We start from the raw sequence: 27,272 nt of genomic DNA, 5'->3' as shown, positions 1-27,272 counted from the left end.
AAAACTCTAGCAACGCACGTTATTATGAATGAACGTTGGGATCGGATTATATAAGACGGCAAGACAAAAGAAATACCTACAGCGACGCTTTTGAGAGGTTGTTCGATGGAGTCTTGCGACCCATGGTGTTCGTATCAGGATATCGGACTAGTGTAGACAGTTTGTGTGCTAAATTGGCAAAGTTTCATTGTTCTGGGCCATCTGGAACTACAATACGACGTCCTACTATTCAAGATACCACCCCGGGGTATTACTGTAGAAATACGTTCGAAAAAACTTTGGCAGACCCTATACCCTCGTTTCCGATCGTGTGGATCGCAATGTATTTTCAGTGAGAAAGATGAAGTGGTCCGTCTTCAATTATTCGGGATCGATCTGGCGTTTTTGTTTCCAAATTTTCTCACAATCAAGATCTTCGATGCCTGATCGGAATAGTTCTAGGAGGTTTGCAAACCTAAGTGTGTATCGTTGTTATTATGAGACTATAACATCCTGTACGGTTAGGTAAATGTGTCGATGTAAACATAAACTGGACGCGTGAAAGTACAAAATGAAATTCCCCCTGGTAAATAATCGCGACGAATAATTAATGGTCGGATTGGCGACTACAGCTGGATATTCTGAACTACCGTGGTGTGTCGTTCGATGATTGAGACAATGATGTTGAAATTGGCAGGTGTTATTCGTGAATATTAACGAAACTCACCAGGAGACCCGCGATTTCAAGCAAGTCGCCGGCTAACTCGGTGTCATTGATGAACATGAGTTGGTAGAGGTGCATATTGGCCCTGTACTGATAGTATCACTCCCGGGACATACCAGCGCGCACAACATTCCCCGCAGTATCCGTAGTCTAGATCTACCTATCCATGAATCGAATCTTTTCTATCAAACAATGGGGATTTCCATTCTTTTGTCTAGGAAAACCGAAAAAACTCTCGCCGTCGGAGGATGTTGTTTATCGTTGTCACGATATTTTGATCGCCATTTTGGGGATTATGCGCGTGCTCGTCCTCGCGATGCGATGGGGTGCGACTCCGCAGGTCCGCACTTTTTCGAGAAATAGAGGGTGTCGCCCCCGCCGGGAAGCTGGCGGACTGCTGTAAGGGTTGAATGCAACAAAAAAAAAAAAAAAAAATGAAACGAAAGCAAACAAGAGAAAAAAACTAAGGAACGAAACCCCCCATCCCCTTGGCGCGCAACAGTTTATCCTTTCTCCCTCTTTATCCATCCCCCTTGCTATGTATATGTACGAACATGTTTGTAGAAAACCCTCCGTCGCCGTGGAGAAGAACGAGAAACGCGCTGGCGCAGCCGCCACGTCGTTTCTGTCGGATAAATCGTTACCTCGCAACCTCGCCGCGAGGCGAATATTGTGAACATGAGAACCTATAGCTGTGGTAAAAATGCATAAGTTGTATGGATATCGTACGCGGTGATCATTCACAAAATTTCCTTCGGTAGAACCGCGCAGAGAACGAGGGGGATAGATATGGGTATGCGGAAACTAGACGTCGAGCGTCGCGACGTTGCAATAAAACAGACGTTAGCGGACCGTAATGTGTGATATTTATATCACCATTCATCTGAAATAAAGAATCTATTTTATTCCAACGTTCCGTCATTTCATACGATCACCGAACGTCGGACTCCCGGAAGTGAATGTACCGGGAAGACGGTCCCGCCATGATTCCCCAGAAGATTCCTGACGTTTATTCCCCGTTTTTCATTAATTCGCCCCTCTTCTCACCGCCTTCGCGGAAATACTACATACTCTTTCGAGCGCCTATTTCCAGAGCTCAATTAACATGGGATTGTGTTTTCGCAGTGTGTCGCGTTGTACTCCATGGCTGGTAGCTTGTAATTAAAGCATGTTTTCCGGTAAATGAGCCACCGTAAACGCCTGCAGGGGGTTTTAATAGCAGACTGTATAGTAAAATGAAATGTGTGTAAACTTTTCGCCCGCGTATTTGTGTGAGATATTTTAAACTTTTTCTTATTATGAAGACATTTAGCAAAATATGAAATGTTTCAATTGGAACAGTCTCTAATTAATTGATCACATTTTTCATAAATTTCCACCAATTTTACCGGAGTATAGTCGTAAAATATACAGCAATCCACGCACACTGAGTCCCTAGAAATTTTTCACAAAACTGAACTTGATCGAATGACCTAGGATATGCGTATTTTCGGTACGAGATGAAACGGGACCAATATATCTTCCATCTTTTATCCTGAGCGGCTGCTGCACAAAAGCAGCTACACAAATATCCAAAACTGCAAGTTCTCTTGGTTCGGTAAGACGTTTTTGCTTGGGAGTCATTCATGGCCATCGATACGTGCAAGCTCAACGATTGGTTCTTACAAGTATGATATACAAGTTCGGCCGGTATTGTTGGATGAAATGAAAGACGTACCTTAAAATTGAAATAACAAATTAAAGAACCGAACCCAACAAAATTTTGCCAACGTGCGATAAATGTGGCAGGATATTACTTTTTTCCCGCCACAGTCGTAACTGTTTTCCAGTTATATAAATTATACATGAATTATTCACGTAAAATTCTACGCGCATTCAACTACAGCTATATATTGGGTATGGGATTTTCGGTTATACGTGTGATAGAAACGGTTAACGTGGTGTACCAAGGAGAGTTGCTGGGAACTTGAAAAATGTTCATGTTAGGTATACAATACTGTGCGGATTCGCTCAGTGGATTGGTATATCGCACGGCCGTAGATTCTGAAATTCTAGCAGTAATGGATTACAATGTCGTAATAAATGGCTTCAAATGAATTATGGGATGAATTTTCGCGTTAATCGCATGAACAGAATCAGAATCTTTCTTCTTATTTTTTGCGCTCGTTTCTCCGGTTTGAATCGACTCGGCGAATCAATTGAAAGAACGAAAATCCTGAGCTTATAAATTTTGCAGGATAGGAATTCACACGACTTTTCGTCGCTCACGTTATATTCTGTCAAGATGATTTCATACCGCTAGAAAATCCAGAGAATTGATGAGTTTATTAATAAATCCCCTACAATCTGTCGAGTCTCGTATCGTTTGTGTTTATCGACATCTCATGCTACCATTTTGACTTCATAAACAATAGTAGAATAGATTGACGATACTCGCAGAAAATTTACAAAGAAATACAAAAAATACGAGAGCTCTCCCGTCAAGTGTGACTTTCAATTTTTTATTCAATTCAAACTATCGCGTTTACCGGGGCGTTTAGCGAAAGGGATCGATAGCTATTAGTGATAAAAAGGAAATTATTTGACCTTAGGTATCGCAGATCAAGGTATGCGGGTATCCGGAGGGTCGAACCAGCCGAACGAAATACCCCTATAACCCTGAGACTTCCAATCGTCGATAAGCGAACTACCTGTACCCCTTATCTACAGCTCCCACCCCAAGTCGAGAAGTTCGGTTCGACCTCACTTGGACTTTAACCACCGCAAATTCGGTGTGATATTCCCCGAGAGTATTATTGTACCCTGCAATTACGACGCTCGTGTACAATCAATGGCTTCATGTTATCGGCAATTTACCAACAAGTGTTATTACAACACAGAATAAGCTTCACATTTCAAGGGGTATTCCAATAATGTGTAGTTTCCGCAATAGAATATCCAAACGATTTTGATTCTCTGGAAGTTTTGAACGTGTAGATTGCGTACATCCGCATTCCTATCCACGTACGATCTGAATAAAAAATGCCTTCTTGTTCTTGAATTTCTCTTCTTCAACGAACTTGTGTTCAAGTTCTAGAATGTATTACGCGTTGTTACAGAACTTTTGTGCAGGCCTATCAGGTATGGATACTCAAATTCTCAATCTCGAATATGAGTACGGATAAAATAAATTTTACGTCGCATTCGTAACTTTTAGTTTAGTGATTTGAAACAATCTTTCTGGTGTCATTTTTTACGATTTCTCATCGTGACAGGTTCGGGTGAAACCGGGAGTATGTTTTATATTCCAAAGCGTTTCAAGTGGTCTTTCACGCTTCTCCTGATTTGTCTGCAGGGAACACGGTCTCAACATCACGTCCTCATCCTATCCATCACCGTATTCTGACAAATAAATTCTAGTTAATACCGAAAACCGTTCAACATATCTTTAATTCTACTGTCATTCATCGTCAGGCTATCGATCACACGACAATAATCGAGCCCAAAGTATCGTCACAGTGATTGATTAAGAATACTAAACTATACGTACGGCATAATATGTCCGTACTACACATCGATTGGCACTTAGAATAATGAGTAATGAAAAATAAGCGAGAAAAAAACTGTCATTCATTTTATAGCAACTGCATCTGAAAGATTTTACCGCCGTGAGCTCGATTAGCAATAACTCAGGGTATGAAATTTCGACGTTATATTCAGACGAAGATCTTCAAACGTTCAATATTCAATTTAAGCGTTACAAATCTTCGAGTATCTGTTCTTCAAATTCGCTAACGCAGATGGATTAAATAAGCTCATAAATTATTGAATATGAAAAACGATCAATTTCAGACGTCAGACAAACGACGGCAGGTCCTCGGAAGTTCGGATCGAAAGACGTGTCAAGCCACCGATACAAAACAGTACCCTTATCGATTGGTTGAATTAGAAACAGCCGCCAAGAGGAAATAAATTTCTTGGTGAGTCGAGAATCGAGTATTCACTCGTTCAAAAAGCCTCAAAATTCTAAGGAAGAAGCGGAGGTAAATTATAGGCATTGGCGAACATTGGTAATTGAACGACTTCGAAAATTCTTGCGAAACTGTCCAGCGACCAAGTCTGTCTGGATTCTAAATTTGTACGGGCTCATACATGACCGATTTATGAACGGTGCTAGATTAAGATCGACGTCTCATAAAAAATTAGCTACACGAGTAAACGTTCGTTTTTGTTACTACTAACAACTGGCAGGAATACTCGCTGGTCCAACGGGATATTGATCATAATATTTTCTGGTATCTGCAGATTTCATTATTTTCCATCTTTCATGAGGTTTCTTAAGATTTGCGTTTGAGACTGTAGAATCTCAACGGCGAGGATACGAAGAGGAATTTAAGATTTTGGGGTGAATTAAAGCGAGGAAGTAATGAGCGCGGTACAGTCCGCCGTGTCGGATGGCGATAAAAAAGATCATGAATTAATCTTACACAGACACGGGTCTGACATGAGTCGACTCTCGGCAACATATCTATACAAAACATGGCATCAAACGGCATCATCTTACGAGATAAAGTAGATCGATTAATCATTCTCTCATATTCTCCCCCATAGGATTACTGCTAGGATATTGTTGTTCTTTTTTTTGCGGGCTATTCGTTCTTGTAATAGCTTCCGATTTTAATATAGGTTTTAGTGCAATGCCTTTCCAAGTTTTTAGTAACTTGTACCGAACTTGGAACAATTGCAATTTTGAAGCCCAACTCTATTCGGTATCGATTAAAAATTCTTGAACGATCTTTCCGATCTATGAATAATGTCGTGAATTGAATTCCCTGCTCAACATTTTAACGAAGTTTGAACAAGCTTTTGGCTGCCCAATTTCCAAATACAGTAACTGACAAATTATTCGAAATCGATTTTTTGAAGCTTTCAGTCTCAATGGAGTCTTGTGGACATGATTCAATAGATATTTCATGAAAACTCGATTTTTTTGATGTAGATATTGATTATGATAAACCTTGTAAGTGCACTTGATGTTTTTTTTCAAATTTGACATATTTGAAACCGAGTTTCAACTTAGTGAGTGCAATAACCGCGTCAATTCAAGTAGTGATACACATTTTTTTCTATATAAATTGTCATCATAATACATTGCAATAATTATCTATGAATTTCTCATTAACCATTTATCATCCGGTACGGTTTAACAAAAATATGTTTCATCAGTTTCCTGGAAAACTTCACTTTTGCCAGTTACCGTGGTTGAAAATTAAGCAGTTATTTTGTTCTCATTAATATGTCCCAAATATCACACTAATGGTTCTTCGTCGAGCTGTACTTCGAATTGAAGTAAAAGTTTTCTTCAGAAGTTCCGAAAACCGAAATATGCAGTCACCAAAGTCTCTGAAGACTAATCCAACTCACAACGTCTCCGCAACGAATTTGCAGGAACCTAGCAAGACTTCAACTTTATACTGATAAGCTTTTCTGCTGCTCAACAACACGCAATAAGCTGCGGCTCAAGTAAAATTTGAAACCTTTATACACGTCTACCTAAATATTTTTGATTCAGTTTGAACGTCGCAGTTAGAGAAGACTGAACATACGAAGCCTGAAGTTCATGGAATGGTAGGAGCGGAGGGTGCAGCCGAAGAATTGAAATTGTGATAAAAAAGTGAAGGGAGAGTCCAGAAGTTCCCATGGTGTCAGACGCGCGCTTCTTACCTCCAATATCGCTCGAAGTGGAAGATCGTCAACGGTGGACAATATCTCCGAGACTGAAAGTCGAGCGCTTTCTTGAAGAATTTCGATGTCGTCCAACGAGTCTAGAATTTCCGCTACCGCTCCTGAAATTACAAATCACTCGATCAATTTGACAAACCAAAAGGCAGTGGCCAATATTTCAATCTGACAATAATGAACATCATTGGGTATGGATCAAAATAGAACACGTTAAATTCGGAGACTAAAGTACGGTTCGCGTTACAATGAACGTTTAATTACGAATTTTAAACTGCCTCAAATTTACTGAATATCGACAAAGTAACGGATCAATGCGAAAGCAAACGAGAACTAGACTCCGCGACGTATATCCCCACCATTATATCATATAGTTAGGCATAGTTAATGGATGCAGTTTTATGAGTTATGAAATCTGATAAGACTGTGAGTGTGTTTAAGTTCCATTGCTATGAATATTCAACGGTTGAAATATTTGAATTGAATTCCATCATGGATATGCGACTGTCACGTTATCTGGAGTGGGCCCAAGAACACGTCTTGTAAGAAAATCAACTTGCGTTTGGAAACAAATTTTTGAAAGAAATCTACACGATTGTTTTTTGAAATGGACTTCTTCGTTTACAAAATTCCTAATGATAATCTGAAGACTTGAATCAACAACAATTCTGTTAATCACGTATAAATTGACCCACGAACCGTTGAATTTTTAGAATAGTAAGGTGGGTAGTTCGACGAAGCAGCTAATGACCTTACTAACCTGTGGTTGTGAGTTCATCGTCACCAACGTCTGAAAAACTGTCGGCATTCGTCTCCGGGTAGTGAGTGTGCCACTTTGGAGAGGAGACAGCAGCTATTACGGCGTCTTTCAGTTTCCGTCTTGCGTTAAATTTCTTCAGTTCTTCTATTGTGTCTCCTAAATGTATTCGCGCCGCGCCCTTGTCACGGTCCTGTTGAGCAGAAGATATACGGAGATTTGAATTTTTGCAAAAATGGGTTGTTGAGAAAAATACCAGGCAGGTCAAGTAATAAAGCCAAGGTCATCGCATTGTTACCACACTTCAGTACTTGTTCCTTTTTTTTTTGGTTTGTTATTATATCTATTTCTTCGTGGACGTGTAGGTAACAATCTTTACGATCAAGCCGGTGGCAATATTTCTCACCGCGAGATATTTCGGGTACGTGGTGACTTTTCTCATTTTGAATATTCGTAAATTCTTACGTTACTGCAGATTCAAAAAACAGGAGAAAAACCCTGAAGAAATTAATATCTGAACCTCCTCTTCCAATTATGAATTTATTTGTAACGAAGGGCCAGGTGTGAGTACGCTATATTTACCCTAAGCCATTTGTGGTTCAAAACTTCTTGAATCGTGATTCTGTGGTTCACATCCGTAGCAAGCATCCGTTTGAGGAGGTCCTTGGCGGTTTCGCTAATTGTGTCCCAAATTGGTGTTTCCATCTGAAAAATTTAATCAAGCTCAATTTACCTCTTTAGAGAAAAACGCTTAACGACGAAATAACGTAAAGATACTTTCACTCTTTCAGGACTCCCGAGAGATCGGACGAAGATGAATGTATAAGTTATGTACTTTGCAGTGCTATGAGGTGCAATCAAAAATGTGTAACTTTTCTTTTCTTGTAAGATTTCACGGGGTTGTAGTCAAGATATGAAAAATTTGGACTTAGAGCTGCTAGAGATGTTTATTAATTGTTTCTCTCGGTAAAAAACGTCGGCTGTACTCAACGAACACCTGGAATCTATCATGGTGTCGTTTTCTGTCCGAACAAAAAATAAATGAAGCCCGTAAAAATATTGCGAAATGAAATTGGGTTTCCTAGAATGAATCGTGACAATGGTGATTTCATAAAGCCAAGCGCCGACCTCCTTTCAACTGTGAGAGCAGGACGTTCATCGAGAGGATCAGCACGTCAAGCTTCTAAATTTACGTTTCAATTCGCATAGGACACGGAACATTCATATCTGTCGTGCGACGAAATTCCATCACTTCCTACGACGGACTTCTGCATGAGTCTCGTTATGAAATTTTGATATCTGAACCTCAAGGCGTTGTCACATCACGTCTGACAAATTGAGGGGGTACGATGTTGAAATAATTGTGCTTTGCGGAGGAATCGCGACCGGAAAACCGAACAGTCAATGTAATTGGAGCAAAATGGGTCAGTACATCATAGACAGGTCAATATATAGAAGTAAACCGAAAGAAAGATCTAAGTACATTCTATGGATTCGACGGTGTGTACAATCGAAAAATTCCTCAAGATACTTCCACGGAACACGAATGTGGACTTCAAGCAGCCACAAATATACAGGGTGAGTCACACCAAATGTCGAGAATGGGAGGGACTTGACAAGCACGAGGCCCCGCCCTTCAGCCAATCAACAACTGGCGAGTTGTTGATTGGCTGAAGGGGCGGGGCCTCAAATGGGCGGGGCCTCGTGCTTGTCAAGTCCCTCCCATTTTTGACATTTAGTGTGACTCACCCTGTATAAGTGCATAGTCCCTACTACAGGGATGTACTTACTCCCTTATCATTCACGTGAAGATATGATTGGAGTATTTTTAATAGAGTCAAATTTTTCGATATACCATAGATAACGAGTATTAGACAGATGCATATATGCTCTTCAGGTACAGAGCTCTAATACATGAAATTACAAAGAATATGAGAAAAAAAAAGATGGAGTCCAATCGGGGACGACAGTAGTTGGGAGCCCCTGCATATGTATAGGTGATATTGCTTTTACAGCAATAGTTAACGTACCGTGAGACAGGGTTGATGTACAATATCGATTAAATAGCCTAGGAGGAACGTTCACCCTGTGAATAAAAACAAACTAAAGAGTGGCGCTGGAAGATTGCAGGATAAGTCGAAGAAAGAAAGTAGAAAGTAACAGAATATATGCCGTAGAAATTTATGGAAGACGAAGGGGACATTGGAAGGGTTGCGGTCAGGATATACACACGTATAACAACGAACGTTTACCCGCCTACATGAATTGTGGGTATTCAGCATGTGTATGCTCGTATACATAGGTATACAGACTAATACATTTGCAGCAGACAAATAGCGCGTAGCGATTAGGGAGGTATATAGTTATAAATACATGGAATAATTGCGAGGAGAGGGCTTAGGGTGCGAAATGGTTTTCACCAAAAGAGCGGACCATGGATCAGAGATATGGTGTTCGTTTCTTCGCAAAATGAGTAAATCAACGGAGGGAAGAACACCGCTACCTAAAATAGGCAGAGAGTTTTGACCGAGACGAAGATCGAAGGTTGAAGGTTGACGTTAAGGGCGCGGGGAATTGACTTATCTTTGGGTCTCCTCGACCCTGCGGGGGAAAATGATGAGATAATATCGGAGGCTAGGGTACCGCATTCCGCGTTATATCTTCCACCTCCTGCGGGAGAATTTCAATGCGTATATAGTACACGCATACTATGCGTTGTATAGAACTTATGCCTGTGTTCGTGTACACGGTACACAATATTATACAACACTAACATTTGCTTTCTCTAACCGCAATGAGGAAATTCTGAGGCATACCTATATAGCTGTGTTGTCATTACACGAATCGTAGCTTTCGGCTTTAATTGTTGGAAGTCTAACAATGAGTGTAGCGTAATGATTATGATTATTGATTTGACGCGGCGTAGACACGATGTAGAAATCCTCAGAGCTGGGAATCGTGGGGTGTCGTACCGGGAGAGTTTTTAGACTTTGTACCAAATACAATTCGACGTACCTGTATCCGTCCTCTGCAGATGGCTTCGCGCAAACGTTCTCGTGAACCAACGAAAGGTAAACTTCCGGTCAAAAGGACGTGAAGAAGCGCCCCGGCAGCCCAGACATCTCCTGCTTTTCCGTACTGCCTTCGTAGAATAACTTCCGGTGCCATGAAATGTGGACACCCAACTCGCCCTGCGTAGTCAGGATCAAAAAACGAAATAATTACATTCTGCGTAAAAAAACCTTACAATTCGTTTGCCATCTGTTTTAAATCAATTGCATCGATGCGATTAACTCATACAAAGCAGATGTAGGAGAGGGAAGTCTGCGTTATCGTCATCCCTAGTTCACGCATTTCCTTATAAAATGTTCAAGAGCGTCTCATGTACTTGGTCGGTTTCGGCAATGATATCGATATTTTCTCGGCGAATACAGAGAAGATACTTAGGCGGATGAGGTTTGGGGTATAAATTGTTCAATTATGGATCGTGGCGGGTGAATATAAAACATAGTCACGCGGCGGGTCCCGGCTATAAGGATCCTGAGGATCAAGGGTCCGCTTTTACGATAGCTCGTATACATTCGCTGCAGCAGCCGCGCAGTGCGAAACGTTTGAACCTCCTGGGAAATTCGGCCAAGAACATCTTACGCTGCATCCGACCTCGAATTGCAGGAGACAAACCGTTCGAGATTTCTAGTAGCAAAAAATTCTCCTGGCTGTCCAAAGAGTACAATAGTTGTCGTTGATGGATGCAATCGTTGAGCCGAAGGAAAGTTCGTTAAAATTCCAGAGAAATGTTATCAAAACCGTGGAGAGAACTTTTCAAAGTTACATTATTCGAACAGAATTGTCGTATCGTATTCATGAATATCAATATATATACATCCCGATGACCTTCGAAATACTCTCGAAAAAACTGCTGGAATATACAGTTATCTCGATTCAGAACCCAACGGGGCCCTTAGCCTCCCTTGAAATGGAAGAAAAGGGTTGATGTAATCTCTCCGCACGATAGGCTGAGTGAAAAACTATACATACATTTAAAAGGGTTGCTGGCGGTCGACTGACCGGTCTTGAGCAGGGAATTGTTTTGCGGCATTCATTTTTCGAGGCGTTGGTCGAAAACTGTAGCAAGGCTACAAGCTGCGTGATTTGTGAGTGGGAAATCCTTTCGTGAGGATCAGGAGTTTGGTGGCTGTATAAACGTATCTATTCTATTCTTGACTAGCGCGGCTGCCGCTGTTGCAACTACTATTTCAATTATTCACTAGTTCTGCGGTAGAACATGCGCTGCAGTTGCAGTTCCGCGTACCGTCGTTCCCCAAGTGAAATCCAGTCCCTCTGTTTGGGTCTGACGCAAAATTAATAGCGCGGGCGAATTCGTTACGGCAAACATTCGGCGTCACAGAAAAAAGCAAAAAGAAGAACAAATACGAATACGGAGAATTCGAAATGTGACGTTATCCATATCTGCCGAAACCGTCCAAGCACCTCAAAAGTGTTATTTGATTGAACAAGCATCAATTTGAAAAAGTGCATAGTTGAATTTACGCGGCAAGGGATGAACGGTACTCGACGAAGAAAGTGATCGTGCAGAGTTGAGAATTGATGACGAATAGAAGGTGACCTCTGCAAAATATGATCGATGAATCAGGAGAGTTCCACGATCCCTACAATCAATTTTCTCACTCAGTGCTTTCACATCGGACCGCGGAGTGTTTCTGAAAATCCATTGAGCAGACGTTGAATTAACAGCGAACTCCCCCGACGCGCACTGTACGAGATTGCTCGAGTTAAAATAGCAACAGTAGATAAATCATTCGAATTACTACGGACTTAATTGAGCATGCGGTAATTACCCCGAGAAATGTTAAGTACATCGTTATTAACTGGCGAGAGTTGCGTTCGAGCCGAATGAGTGCTCCGGTTTCTAGGAGCCTCGATGACTTTTCAAAAATTAATTGAACAAATGCTTTCGCGTGTCGGGAGATACGCTAATGGAATAGCTTGATGATAATAATGGGCGTAACAAGACGTAACTAGATTGGTAAAAGTCACACGTCATTTCAGCCAATTGGTTTTCACCGCACTCGTCTGACTTCCGCTCTCCATTTTCATCCAGCTCACTGTCACGAGGATCGACGTGCGACGTGTTTGTGAAATTCAGCTCTACTCCATCTCTGTAGACCGAAAAACTTCGGAGTCGAAAAATTTTCGACTTCGAAGTACATTTTGATACGCAACACGAGTAATTCAGCAATTTCGATCCTCTTGACATTCAAACTAAAAGTTTCCGTCTAACGATCTTTGACAAAAAATTTTCAAGCCAATGAAAACTTGTAACTATGCAGAAACACACCACTATGACACTCACACATGTATGATAGAAGTAATATTGAAATGCTATACATGTATACATATAGCGTTAAGCGGGGAAGATATCGATGAAGCTGCAAAACAATTAGATACATCAAATGATAATAATTTCCATCCATCATCACTCCTGATGCGCATAGCGTAATTGCGGAAAACTATGAAAATTCCATACGGATCATCTATCACTGAAAACAGAATTATACACATATAGTACAACACGCTGCCAGGCACTGTGAAAATACTTGCCAACATATTTCGAAGCGATGTTAGGCGAATCAACTGAACTACAGTCGGGCCGTAAAGTTTAGAACCCTCAGTTCTCTATTTCTGCTCTATCACTTTTTTCTTCGTAGTTATAAACCTGAAAACCGAGAGTTATAAACTTTACAGCCCGACAGTAGGTACGTCTATTGCATCGTCCCAACGAACTATTTCGTAAAAAAAAAAATATCGTTGAGACGGAAAATTTAGCACTTGATGAGCGAACTTCTTGTACGTCGAAAGCACATGATTTGCTACAGCGGTAAGCTCGACCTGTTAATGCATATAGGTAGATCGGTGCAGTTGGTGCGATTGTCACCTTGCCATTGTTGATATGACAGTTTGACGTTAAGTAAAAGAGAGTCTGTACAGTTTGTAGCTGAGCCTCTGACGCCCTGGAATATACAGACTCTTTTGTGACAGCTGATTTTCAGAGGCATTAGTTCGAAACCACGATATATGTGATAATAGGTCAATCTGTGAATGATGCAGCAGCGCCAAGAAAAAGAAATGAAGAAAAATCCACGATGCGATGATAGCGACGTGAGCGCTCTGATGATGTAATGTGTAATAGATGGTCTTGGGAGCAGTGGAGTGTGTTTGCGAATATGTATGCGTTCGACGAAACGATCGTCTCAAATATGATATTTGAGATGGTACGCATATAATTTCCAAAGTCGTTGAAGTTATGAAGGACAAAGAGATTTAAAGAAAATAATAAAAATGTGGATGCAAGTCTCGCGTGACGGAGGTACGGGCGTAATCTCCTGTGAAATTGCATGGCTGCGCTTAGGTAGTTCTAAGTTTGCAGTGCGAATTGGGTCCGTTGATATTAAGGCAAATCGTTCCTGATGCGGTGTCGGTACTCCACTGGAAAGAGACGTAACGTTATCGAAGTCGTTGCAGTGGGGTCTGGATGTGAAACACGTTCGTTGATTCGTTGCGGTCGTACGATGGGGTGATGTAGCATTGTTTCAATCTGCAAACTCTACACCCCCGCGAGACCCTAACTCTATTTGTCTTTAGAATCGATTACTCGTCCCTTCTTTCTCCTCCTCTCTACCGTTCTCTGCGAGTCCTATTTCAAACGCAGCTAACTCCATCGTTCTACCGCTGCCAGAAATACTCGCGGTCAGATTTTCAAATTGTTATTTATCCCCCGACCAGCTACCGCGATTCGTGTCAACTCTCTCCGAATGTGTATTCATTTCATTTATTTTTTTGCGCCACCTGCGATGTTCATTCAACAATTCGTTTTGCCATCGTCATAATAATCGCTGATCGATCTGCAGCACTTCGTTTACGTGAAATAAATTACCAGCGCACAAAACGTTGCCAAACTCGAGTCGTCGTGTATTGGTTGAACCGTTGACATGTGTCTACGTGGCGAATCATTTCGCGGTAGGGCGATATCGAAGCAAATCTTTTTTCCCTCATTTTCAACTCGTGTTTGAATTTATCATACGTGTAGTGCAGTCTGGAATACTTTCATCAAAATATGCTTCAATCGACGAATGACCACCGATCTCTACTACATATACCTATACATATAGATTTCTTTCCACGACATCGTAACATCGTGTAAAATTGCTCAGCTATCTTTCGGAAATACTATCTGGGTAGCTCAGGTTGGGTGCGTTGTAATTTTGCCATTTTCATTAATTTTTTTCAATTATCTGCACGTGACAAAAAAGATCTACATGGACGGACGGACGTAATGATACACAGGAACTACATGAACTAATGTAATCTACTAAACTACGTTTAGTACGCACGAAACACACGTGGGCACAGCTACCTAAAGACGACTATCTAATACGTAGTGTTATAGCTATATACATTAACCTCAAGCGAAAAATGATTTCAAAAAACGAAAGAAAAATAGAATTAGGTATGTAAAAAAATATGTCCACGTAAACCCTACTTGCCTTCAGCCTCACCGTTTCAGATTCGACCCGTGATTTTGTAGGGTATTGTCCGAGCTCTCGAATGCCTTTGGAAAGTTCTCTTCGGCAGCGAGGATCACAGAAAATATTACGGATCGAATCTGAGCCGATGAGGTTTGGAGGCGACTTTGGTTAACGTGGACAGCTCAATATATCTAACATATCTAATAGGTTTCCCCTACGGACGAAGGAGCAGATTTCAATACATTGTTCGACCGAATTCTAATCACAGATCTATACTTCATCGAACAAGACAATTTTCATTGTTCATCGAGGTTCTGTAATAAAACTAATTTTCAAATACGAACATACATAATATCTGCAAATGCCATCGAGAATCGTACGCTGCGTTTATACTTCGACAATATTGATGCACCAAGGATCGATTCGAGGACGAGATGTTATCTCGCGATTTAAAATCTCTGTAAGATTTATCCTAGTGTACACTGGTATTGTGTGTTACGATCGTAGTTAGCGCATAAATTTATCGCGTAAATGCAACAATATTTTCAACGAACGCAGCGATACGTCACGATGACGTTGTCGACGTAATAATAATGAGTGTATGAAACTAATAGAATACCGATATTCTCTTCTGTGTCGCTGACAAGCGAGTCCTCCGCATCTGTCAGGTCCTCGAAAGGGAAATTGCTGCTCTGGGGTGTCAGTCCTACCAAAATAATTATAATACGAAAATGGGTGTTTCAATTTGCCCGCAGTTACAGAGACTATATTACATTAATCTCATTTCTATTTCCAATACTATTTTGATCTCACTGCAATCGATGGACTTTTCAGACTTGGCATACCGCAACAAAATCGACATAACGGAAACTTCGAACAAACCAAAAAATGAAAGTGTCTAAATTTTTGTCTTGTGCATTTTAATATCGTCCAGGGTAAAAATATCGCGATGTAACATCGACCGTAAGTTTGAACTTGCCATAGATTAATCGGGACCCACGAGTTCTTTGAAACGTGCGCAGGAATAAGTTTCCCTACCTATATAATATACCCATCCACCTGTACCTATACGTTCGTATGTACATATGTACGGTATATAAACACACAGAGGCACTTGAAGGAGTGTTAGGATTATATAAAATTAAAGTAGCCGCAATGCGTTACGGGCGAAACGTTTTACTCGAATTTTTTTTTACTACTATTTTATCCTCGAGAGAAAAGGAAAAGAAAAGAGAAAAGAAAAAATGAGAGAAAAAACAAGAATGTGATCTCTCCTCCGGATAAATTTTCAATACGATATCCACTGGCGAGCTTTTATGGGGGAAAGAATATTATACGGAGTGGTAAAGATACTTGATCGGTCACGTGTCTCCGATTCGTATTCCGAGTGGTAGACGGTTACGTGGCCGATAAAAATACACCTGGAGAAACTGTGGACTTCGGGAAATTTCTCACAGGCATTTCCAAGCCTTCGGAAGCTTGTTTCTACACAGCGTAGCTTGTGCGTACCACGGTGTCGCAACGCGCATGAGATAATTTGGTTATAATTTTTAAGTGATGTACAACTGCTAACATCCATCAATTGGGCAAACCCCATTAAACCTTTTTCCCAATTTTCTACGCCAAATGTGCGAGCCTTGAACCTAAGATTTTCCTCATTTTTTATATCATTTCTCGAGAGGTTTTTCAATATCTTCGTTGGTTAATTTCAATTAACATCATGAAAAAATTTACATCCATTAAAAAAAACCTTTTGTACAATTTGGCCTCGTAGATTACGAATCAGCGATAAAAAAACGGGTTTCAATTCCAAAAAAATGACCCCATGAAACCCCTTAATTTTTATTAATTTTGAAATCCATAACGACGGTGAATTTTCCCTTTCAGATCCTGTGACATCCAAAAATTGATCCTTAGTTTATGAGATGTTTACCAATTGTTCCAAAATGAAGAACTAACTCTTCCTGTACTACATTATTTTTTGCATAACCACACCGTACGTGTGCTTGAAATAATTCTGTCTTCCACGATTACTGTACGAACAAGCTTGATTATATAACCATCGTCCCGGTGAGATAAATTAATTTACGCTGCACAATATCATAAATAACATGATTGAGTTATCGCATCAGACGTGAACCATATGATAACATGTATAATGATACGTACGCCTACCGGTTTCATGACATCCTGTCACGCCTCTAGAGTTAATCACTGGAAAAATGTTAATAAAAATTTCACCGGTTATCGATTTTATTTATCACACAATAATTTTCAGCGATGTTAAACATTATAGATCACATTAACTCTCCGAATACAAACATGGCGACTCGTTGAAGCCTCTGTGTATTTTACCTGGAAAATTGAACTTTGCCGTCACTCGACCTGATCCCGAACAATTGTCACGTGCAGTTAATATTGTCGTTTTTATTCATTCGGACATCGCTCTTCGAAAGAATACCCCATGCAACATATCATGTGTCCCAACGTTAACATTACAGCATGTCCGCTAGCCGCTTGTAAGGCTTGTAGCAGACATACCCTAGTGTAAACGCTGGGATACATGGTATATCCGATCATTTTAAAGATCATTGAATGACTCGAAAAATATTTCCGAGCGAACTGTTCTCGATCGATCGCTTTCGAAAGAAGTTACAATTTTCAATCAAAGAAAAAATCAACTCCAATCGATCGAGAAATGATAGAAACCGTCATTCATAAATCATTGTTACATCAACGTGTGAATTATGAACAGAAAATGATACACTATTATACCGATGAACTTGTATCATTACAGTTAAACCGTTGAATCGGATGAATAATGCCGAAGTATATCACCAGCTGATACAGCACATTTCTGTACAGATCAAAGGCTCGATGCAGATAACGTGTGGTCATTGTGGCTTCAGAGGTTGTATATGGTCGGGAGCGTTTCTCGTCAAATCATGATCACGGATATACATAACAAATCAAACATATGATGTGTGATATGGACCGTCGAAAACAACTTCAGAGAAAGAATTGTTTTCCTTCGTGATGATGGATGATCGATCATCGTGCATCAAACTTGTACGTCAGGGACGTGTGAATTTTCCATGGTTATATCAACATGTGATTGCACAAGCCATGTGTAATGTGACATACGTAAGTCATTGTGGATTACTTTTAGCTGCTGCACGTTGTGACGGCTGTAACGCCAAACATTAATAAATTAATGATATATCAATATCGAAAAAGCTGTCAGCAAACGAGAACAGGCCAGGCGGGTGATCGGGTAACAGAAGCGGAATCTGAAATTTCGATGCGATTTACTTCGTGTTTGGAGATAAGAATCGACCAAAAAGTTCAGTTTTTATTTTCTCATTAAGTTCTTCCGGCCAGCGGAGTCGTGTCGGAAAAATTCATTTCAGAGACGATCGTAATTAGACGCTCAACGCTGTTCTTGTTCTTGTGGAAAATCGATTTTGGAGCGCTCCACTGGCGTGATCTTAAAAGGCCATATTGGAGAGCAGCGTTGTAATAAGTTCTCTAATATCGATTATCGTTACACGATTTCTGGATGTACAGGTAATAGGTGCTCATGACAATCTTTCCGACACAGTCCTGCTAGCTAGATGTATGTTTCTCTGGTTGATGACTTTTCGGGTTCACGAAAAAATTCGAACACAATCCAAGTACAATAAGCTTATCGATTGGAATAGAATTAGTGAAAACTCTTTGAAGTTCAACTGTGTCTTGTACCGGTGAATCGCATCAGAAATTCTAAACTAATCGAAAGTTGGGATGAATATGACGATGACAGTTGCAATTGAATTTACGACGTCGGATACACGAAGTGGAACGGATACGATTAGACAGGAGGTAAAGGGCAAGCAGGCAAGCGCTAACAACTCCTATTATAATATTGGAAGGCATATAATGCGCAGAGGAAAGTATCATGAGGGAAAGGTGGAAGCGTCGTGTGTATAAAGTTCGAGGGGGTGTAACGATACGACACAAAATCCTGGGGAAGCGATGAGTTAAGGTTAGATCAGGCTTACCCTCGGTGTCGGCCTTCAAGTAGAGCTGCCCCTTTGGGCTCAGACTTCGCCGATACTCGCTCGCGAAACATTCTGCATTCATTCAAACCAAAGACAGGTTATCAACCTACCTTGCCATTCCGTGTCGCGCTACTTTAAACTCTAGATTAAATTTTAACTTTTTTAATAAAACATCCACAGACCTGAGGTACAGATCCAAAATAACTTTTCACTAACTTTCTTCGATTCAACGCACGCGTGAAATTTCAATCCGTGCACGAATACTCAACTTTTCAATAATATCCACGATACGTGTTGCGGTGCAGATGATACTATGCTAATTTAAAACTCAAATCGTTGCTCTATGGTATATCGTAACGATAATCTCCCATACAGGTTTGCTCAACAGCGCGATGAGAGCAGCTCGATAATGAATTTCTTACACTGTGCGGTATTTGTCATGAATATTCCAACGCACGCACACGTGTTCAGATGTACATGGTCAGGGTATAGATACGTGGGCAACGCTGCAAATCGACGATTGAATCGGGAAGATTTGTTTATCTTGATATTAAAGATATTCATCAAAGAGCTGTAACGGATCGGCGCCCGCCCTCCCCCTTCACGGATGCGTACCGAAGGTATTTCGCCCATTCAAAACGACTTTGAGATTATAAATTGAAGCGCGGTTCAACTATTCCGAGGTATTTCAAAGTTATGTTCCGCATTAATTTTCAGGGCTTACCTACTTCAATCTCTACCCCGAGAAGTTATGGAACTTGTCAAAAATATCCGACAACTTCAGACAAGAGCGATGAAAAGTTTACCTTACATTCGTGCCACCGGATGTCACTTTTCGATCCGAATTTCACCTCTTTTACACCACGTCATAAGTATTACACAAAAGAGGATGGATACGGGCTGCTCGCGAACTTTCAAGATTGGATCCACTTTGGCACAACAAATAAGTCCGGTTGAAACACTACCCTTGTACCCTCACCTTGAGAATTGTCAAAGCTACACATCGGCGAACCTGTTTACATCAATTGCAATGAACATCCCAAGGTTAGCGTCCGGTGAGAAAATCAATATTTGACACGCCCTGTTTCTGACAATCAAGACGATTGAAAAAAATAATCGACTTTAATCGGGGCAGCGGAAGCTACCGCCAACCTGACACCCTCGCTATCGTCGCTTGATTTGCATTGGTTCGTAATAACCCTCTATTACACGGTTCAATATTTCCAGCAATCTCGCAACGGGTTAATTGCGATTAGCTGGATACAATGAGTGAAAATCAGTGATCGCTTGCGCGGTAATTACGTATGACGTCGCACGTAATCGTACGTCCAATGTGAATTGTACCCATCCGCTGTTGCATTCTCTCTCTACACCCTTACATCGAACATGGAAGAAAAAGTCGAATGGGAGCAAGTGATATGAATATGAGCCGACCATGTATGTATGGTGTAGCGAGTACCTACCTATGCATAGAGGTAGAGCATCCAACAATAAAATCGTAATAAACATCGACGAAATGGATTGGACACGATGAAAATTGTATGTTACATGGAAATTTACTTCGTGAATACCAACGATTAGAGCAGACCGATACAGATATGTCAACATCGAATCAGAGAGGCAGTATTCAGCGGGTTTGATTCCGTCTGTGAGAACGTGAGGTGGTTGGTAGTACGCTTCGCAAAAGACGGGGAATAGCCTCGGGCCATGTCGCATACTCGGAGACCGAAACGCGAGACGTCGTAGTACGTTACGCGCCATTTAATAATTGGAGAACTCGCAGGACTCCGGGGAATTATGCTCGAAGATTAAGTTAAGTTTCTTAACTATATGCGACGTATACACCGAGCGTTAATTACCAAACTGCATAACGAGATCCACTGGGGAGTTGGAGTTGAATGGTGGATCGAGTTAAAGAAATACGGAAGCATAATTCCGTACACAACACCTCCGAATGCCTCGGGCGGCAAATTAACTCAAATTTTATTCCACGTCTTAACGGTAATTAAAACAAATTTCACGGTACCCGTGAAATTACATTTAAAGAACGCGATTTATTCCCGATATTTGAAATCTGTTCAGGTCAAGTGTCACATATTCATAAACTATGATCAAATTTTCTCTTCGTACATACATAAAAAAAATGGGGCAGATTATGCGTGCCCGCAAGCTTTTGACTCCGCGGAAACAAGAAGCTCTTTCTATTCGGTCGGTTCGAAAGGTTTCGGAAAATTACGGCGACGAATTCTGTGACCTTTCGTTTGAATTGAACGCTGCTTTGAAACGTGAGGATAAACATTGCAATAGGGAGTCAAAACCCGCTCACGTCGCTTAGCGAGCCTTTAAAGCAAACAGAAATGTGAGCCGAGAATTTATACAAAGTTGCACATACCGCGTTCAACGTACAACCAAATATACCGTAACGGGGCACTCTTTGATTCCGGATGGCTTCTTGCTCAAGGCGATGCGCGACTAGTCGTCCAACTCCCGAATGAGCATCGACAAATCCTGAATGACGTATTTTTTTCTCGATTTCATGAAATGTAACGATCAATGTCAATCCATGGGCGATATACACGTTGAGTGAGCGAGTGAGTGTAAAATTAGAGATACTGCATAAATTATAAAGTGAATTTTCATGCAAACATTATCATTGTGTAGAAAGTACCTTACCGCTATGTTAAGGATACATGAAAGCCAAGTTGTACAAGGCGGCAACCACCCTATACATACGTTCAGTCGCACCCCGTGTTGTAACTTTACAAGACACGCTCACATGCATTTGAATATTATGCATTTTTTGTCGTAAAGAACAAAAAAACCCAAAATGACGTGCGCAGAGGCAGATCAGCAGAGCTGAACGAGTGTGGAATACAGGCTTGCAGAGGCAAGTGGATCAGGAAAACCGCGTGGACGATTATACACATATAGAGTACGTGCTTTTCAGGCGATACGGAAGCTGCTGTCGGTGAGCTCTAAGAAGGAGGGGGGCAACAGGTCGTTGACGTGATTTAGGTCAACGAAATTGAAGGAACGAAAAAGGTACAGTTCATCAAGCAATGGAGGTTCCAACCAAAGGTGAGAATGGAGAGATGGACAACGGTACGAAATTGCGTAAGCTTTTATCTCAAGTGAATACTGTAGTAACCTATTGATGACGAACTCCTAAAATATGCCGTAAACGAAAATAGAAATTAACATAAAGCTAGATATAAAAGCTGTGATGTGAACTAGATGTGTGCGGAATATGTGAGTTGGTATGACAATTTTTATTCGTTCGAACTTCGAAATCGTATAAATGGAATCGAGAAACCATGTCTATACGCGTTGAACGCATTTCTCTGTAATGTTGTGGGTATACAGCCGCAGTTCACGATATACCGCAGTCGATGATGGGTTTTGTTCAAATTCGTATCGAACGGTATAACCTCGGGTATAACGCTATACACTATGGCGATAATGAAATTTGAAACCACTTCGCATTTACAATGTAACCCTAACGGAGTACCGAATATAGAAATTTCGTTGCAGATCACGTGTGAATGCTCCACAAAATGGTAATCCTTGTTTGAAATGACGACTTACCTGATCCAAGCATGATTTACCCTCGTCCGATTCCGCAGCCAAAATTCGATATCGGATCTACGCATCGTACGATAATATCGTCCGAACGATCGATTTACAGCTCTAAAAATTCATTCGATCAGCGTTCACCGAGCCCTCAAAGTTGTCGTTTTCTGAAACGAGGAAAAACTTTCTCCGCGACATCGCGTGATTCTATTTGCGAAAATTAGTCGATGATGTGTTTTTTTTTCTCTCTGGTTCCAAGCTATTTTTCTCATACCCTACTATTTCTTAGCTTATCGGGGTGTGGATATACGGTCAGCTAAAATTAAAGTCACGTAAGAATCCTGCCTCTCTGACGTCAATAACAACAAGTACACAATATATATGTGCGTATACTTGTACATAAGTATAGCGGTGGAATGTAAACGATGCGAAGATAAATTTTCCGCACAGTCACACGAAACGTGAGATGAGATCTATGACGTGTCTCGAGATAGGGTGCTACTCCCTCTAGGATATGACCATGAATTCTTCCACTCGGTTCATTGCCGGCCGTATTACACGTACACATGCACATAATATATCTACATTAAACAGACTTTATCTCGTCGTATACTACAGCGATGGTATTATGAAAGTAGTGAAAGTAGGGGAGTCGCTATGAAATTTCTGCAGCTCGTAAACCTTCAACCGATACAGTCCGCGGAGAAATAAATTCAACCTGCGAGAATCAACACCGCAAATATCTCTCGGCACATCAAGAATAACGTAATAATGATAATATACACAATATTACGAAGCCATAATAATGTAACAATATCACGAAGTTGAGCTAATGATAATGTAACCTACCGAGGCCGTTTGTTTGTGATGTTGGTAACTGCACCGCGACACCAAATCCACGAAGTTTAACAGGTGCGGAATTTTCCCTTCCAGCTAGAAGCGCGCACTGCGGTTTAAGATCCCGATGAATAATATCGTTTTCGTGGCAGTAGCGCAGGGCTTCCAAAATCTGTCGCATGTAGTGGCTGAGAAGAGAAACAGTGAAATAAATATGAGAACGAATCTTGTCTACAGAGAAAATGATACATATAATGTAATACCTGTACATATACGGGTAAGTATAAAAACTATATAATCGTGCGCGATATAAATACAATCCCAAGGTATTAGGCAAAGGACGAGATGTTCAGTGCATGAGTTACAGCCGGAATGTTATACAAACCGGAAGTTCGGTCAAAAAATTACGAGCACCGTGCGGTTCAGTGCCTCGCCTTGCGTCCTTCGGTACAACCGAGTGAACTTCACCCCTCGACGCTGGGGACTCGAGAAGAATTTTACAGGGTTTCTCAGGGTTTCAAATCCACGAAGGTTGGTCTGACGGGGTACGGCCTATAGTGTGATATGGTAGAGCGCGTAATGAGACGGTCTGCGAGATTGTTTCCTTAAGATTTCGGATGGACATTCAACACGCACACGATGAGGTATGACACGAATTGTCGTCAGCGCTAACCATTACGAGTATTTATTTTTCCGTATCACGAGTCCGACGTACCACAATTGGAGCTGAGAGAGAAAAACAAGCAAAGAAAAAGCGAGGATGTGATAAAATGCACGGGTAGGTATCATTCTTGGCATCCACCGAAGACCTATTGATCAAGACAAGAAAAAAAGGGAAAGAAATACGGAATCCGAGCAGACCGTGTAAACGGGAATAACGCGTAGCGTTCATGGATCTATCCAATCATACCGGGCACAATGGGTTTATAAAAAGTGGATGTAAAATCTGACTCTTTGATAAACGAAGGATCATGGCCCTCAAATATAAAAAAGTACAATGATAGAAACCTCGATTCCAGTCGGGATTGATTTTGAAATCGATCGTTGAATGGCTACGGTGAATTTATCTTTGTATACAATCTCGAATATGATGAAAATAATTGGATCGGTCGATTATTAATATACGGACCTACATGTGAAAGATTAGTAAAAATTACTTCATTTGTATTTGGAGATCCAATCACCTATTGTTATGCGCGTTTTTGTATTGCTTTAATTTTCATTAACCAAAGCAATGAAGGGTTGACGTTATAACTTCGCTCTTATTTCAGCGACTCGATGAGAATGTACAATTTCCGGCACGGAAAAAATTAAAACAACAGAACAGAATGTGGTCGGAAGGATGGGAAATAATAGAGGGAAAAAATGGATGTTTCTCAAGGTATATGTATTGACCAACCGAATTGCAAATCTCAGCGTCACTGATTTGTGCGCCAGGATATGTATCAGTATACAGGGTGAGTCACACCAAATGTCGAGAATGGGAGGAACTTGACAAGCACAAGGCCCCGCCCTTCGGCCAATCAACAACTCGCCAGTTGTTGATTGGCTGAAGGGGCGGGGCCTCGTGCTTGTCAAGTCCCTCCCATTCTAGACATTTGATGTGACTCAGCCTGTATAATATGTTGTTAAACAAATGAAACTATTCTCTAACCTAGCGACCAATTCACTGTAGACAAAACCAGCTGTTGCACGGCGTACGACTTCGAAGCAGAGGTCCGATCCATCCATGCTGCGAAAAAAAAAACGTTGCCAATTATTATTAGTATCAATACCATCTATTAGCGGTAATTACAATCGTTATTGGGCCTAAGAATCTTGAAAACCAACTGCTTTTTCATAGCTGATAAATTATTTTTAATTCCACTAAACATCGGAGGCTCATAGAAAAGCACTTGACGCTATACCTTTGTCTAGAATCTCCCATCTGTACTGAGGCTTTCAACAGTCTATGACACAAGATGAATAGCTAAAAATGACTACAAGAGGCGATTGTTTCAGCATTCAGGTCAATTAACGAACGCGTTAGTAGTTTAGAAATATAAAAGGCGAAAATTGAGGAAATTTTTTAGAAATTATATGAATGCGTACTTAGTATTGGTAAAAGTTGTGAAGTTTTGAAGATCATCAAAGAAAAGTATAATACGTTTCAGAAGAACGAATTTAGGATACCGAGAAGTGGATGAATTATGTGGAATATTTTTGCAAACGTATAATAACCGTTTCATGTAATTTTGGTGGTCAGGTACAACAGCCAATCACCACGTGGTAAAGTGGGGCGTTAACTTTTACAACGTGAAAAGTAGAAGAGAGTAAGATTTGGCAACGTAACAGCATAATGTGTGCATGAAGACATTTGCGACTATAAAAGTTCTCCGAGATAATGCGATGAAAAGTTTTGATTATTATACACGTGGGTCGAAGGTCCATTGGCCACGGTATGACGATTCTGCTAGTAATTTTTTTGGTACTTTTTGATTATTCACAGGGTAATGTGAGTATTTTTCGTCTCCAAGTTCGAGGGTCGGTGATAAATTACCACGAAAAGATCGAAACGTATTTTCCAAAATTGATCTCCAAAATCGGGAGATCCAATTCAACTCAGGCCAAACATGTCTTGATTTATTCGGCTGAATATCATTCACTCGGAGATTTTACAATGCGTTGTTCAAAACGTTACGAATTCGATTCGGTAAGAAATTATCTCTCTCAATGCGATTCGCAATGTGAAAAAGTGCGGTCGATACTTACTATTCGAATACCATGTACAGCATTCCTTCGGAACTGTAAGTTTCTAGGAGTTCCACTATGTGTGGATGCTTCAACATGTGACATATTGTTGCCTCGCGTTTCAGGTCTGGAACATGGTTTAGACATTATACAAGTATTCAATCGATTCGTATAATATAATATAACGATGAATATTATATCGGGCTCTGATTTGAGAAAGCCATTCATCAAAAAAAAAAGTTTGCACAATCGTACGTCTTTTCCGGGCAGAACTGTTTGAAGTTTGCTGCAGGTATAACAAATTCGCTGAAGACTAACGAGTTCACGGCTTGACCTACATAAATATTTTCGCGGCAGAATCTTGTCCCGGAAATATAATTCTTTGGAAAATGTCTGCGAAACCAGGTGAAAAGAACTGCAGTAATTAGCACGGGATGGTAATTAGGTACATATTGTTAACCGAAGCTATAAAGATTTATGACGACGTACGTTACCATACCAACATTACGCGGCATGGGATATACCGCGATATATTCATATACGTTTGAGTGAGCTCGGATGCTTGGATGTGTAATTCCGAGTCAAACGCGTTAATTCGTTCGAAGGGGGGAAAAATGATAAAAAAGAAAGTACGTAACGTGAAACGCACGTATGTACGAGGATCGATTTACTATCGTCGTCAACCACGGTAGGCTGCAGGAAATATTTGCAGATGATATATCAATCAGTCAATTAACCGAGCTGTGTCATCTCTGTTAAGCATTGCCAGCAAATTATATATAATTGGCATCGTATCCGTACAGAATATGAGAAAAACCACCGGAGCTGGTAATTTCTGGTGATAGTAGCACCGGTTTGAAATGAAAAGAATTTTTCTGCTTACTCGGTTATTTTCCAGAGGCAAACAAGTGTTTTTTTATCGGTGGCAAAACCCTTCCTTTTCATTTATCTATATAAAATTGTCGACGACAACCGTCGAACTCTACATTTCCACACGAGAATTTCCCGCAGCCGCGTTGGAACCGCCGGGGCGTGGCACACGGCACGCTAGCCAAATTATGATGCTCGTATGGTAGTGAGAACTGCATGGTGAGGTATGCCGTTAGTAGATGTATAAATGTACCTACTACTTGTGCAAATAACACCGGGTGACGGAGTGATTTTAGTTTTCACGACTCTAAGGCAAAGATACCTTGGATTTTCCATGGCAAAATATAAAAACTTCGTCGAAAAAGTTACATTGCTCCGATATAGTTGTAACGGAAATTGAGCGGAATGGATTTATTCGAAGTTACACATTTTCCCTTCCACGAGTCACCGCCGCAACGTATAACGAATTACTTTTTCTTTTCGGCGCTCGATTGTTTCAC

At 40.8% G+C, this 27,272-nt stretch overlaps 1 protein-coding gene across 16 annotated transcripts in view; it reads right to left on the bottom strand.

Moving 5' to 3' along the window:
- LOC105684715 (peripheral plasma membrane protein CASK) overlaps window positions 1-27,272 on the bottom strand; it is a 148,904-nt gene that overhangs the window by 107,827 nt on the left and 13,805 nt on the right. For 9 of the 16 annotated variants that reach the window (XM_048650327.1, XM_048650329.1, XM_048650333.1 and 6 more), the window contains exons 3-11: window positions 25,924-26,029; window positions 24,827-24,904; window positions 23,185-23,360; window positions 18,766-18,837; window positions 15,345-15,431; window positions 10,194-10,369; window positions 7,761-7,883; window positions 7,182-7,371; window positions 6,407-6,528 (exon numbers count right to left, since the gene is read on the bottom strand). In XM_048650327.1, coding sequence (XP_048506284.1) covers window positions 6,407-6,528; window positions 7,182-7,371; window positions 7,761-7,883; window positions 10,194-10,369; window positions 15,345-15,431; window positions 18,766-18,837; window positions 23,185-23,360; window positions 24,827-24,904; window positions 25,924-26,029 — 1,130 coding nt within the window. The remainder of the gene's footprint in view (window positions 1-6,406; window positions 6,529-7,181; window positions 7,372-7,760; window positions 7,884-10,193; window positions 10,370-15,344; window positions 15,432-18,765; window positions 18,838-23,184; window positions 23,361-24,826; window positions 24,905-25,923; window positions 26,030-27,272) is intronic. The other 7 variants (XM_020851915.2, XM_020851921.2, XM_020851919.2 and 4 more) reach the window with 3 other exon arrangements.

Source organism: Athalia rosae, chromosome 2, assembly GCF_917208135.1.
Source record: "Athalia rosae chromosome 2, iyAthRosa1.1, whole genome shotgun sequence".
Lineage (NCBI taxonomy): Eukaryota > Metazoa > Arthropoda > Insecta > Hymenoptera > Athaliidae > Athalia > Athalia rosae.
This window is presented reverse-complemented; position numbering and strand designations above follow the sequence as displayed.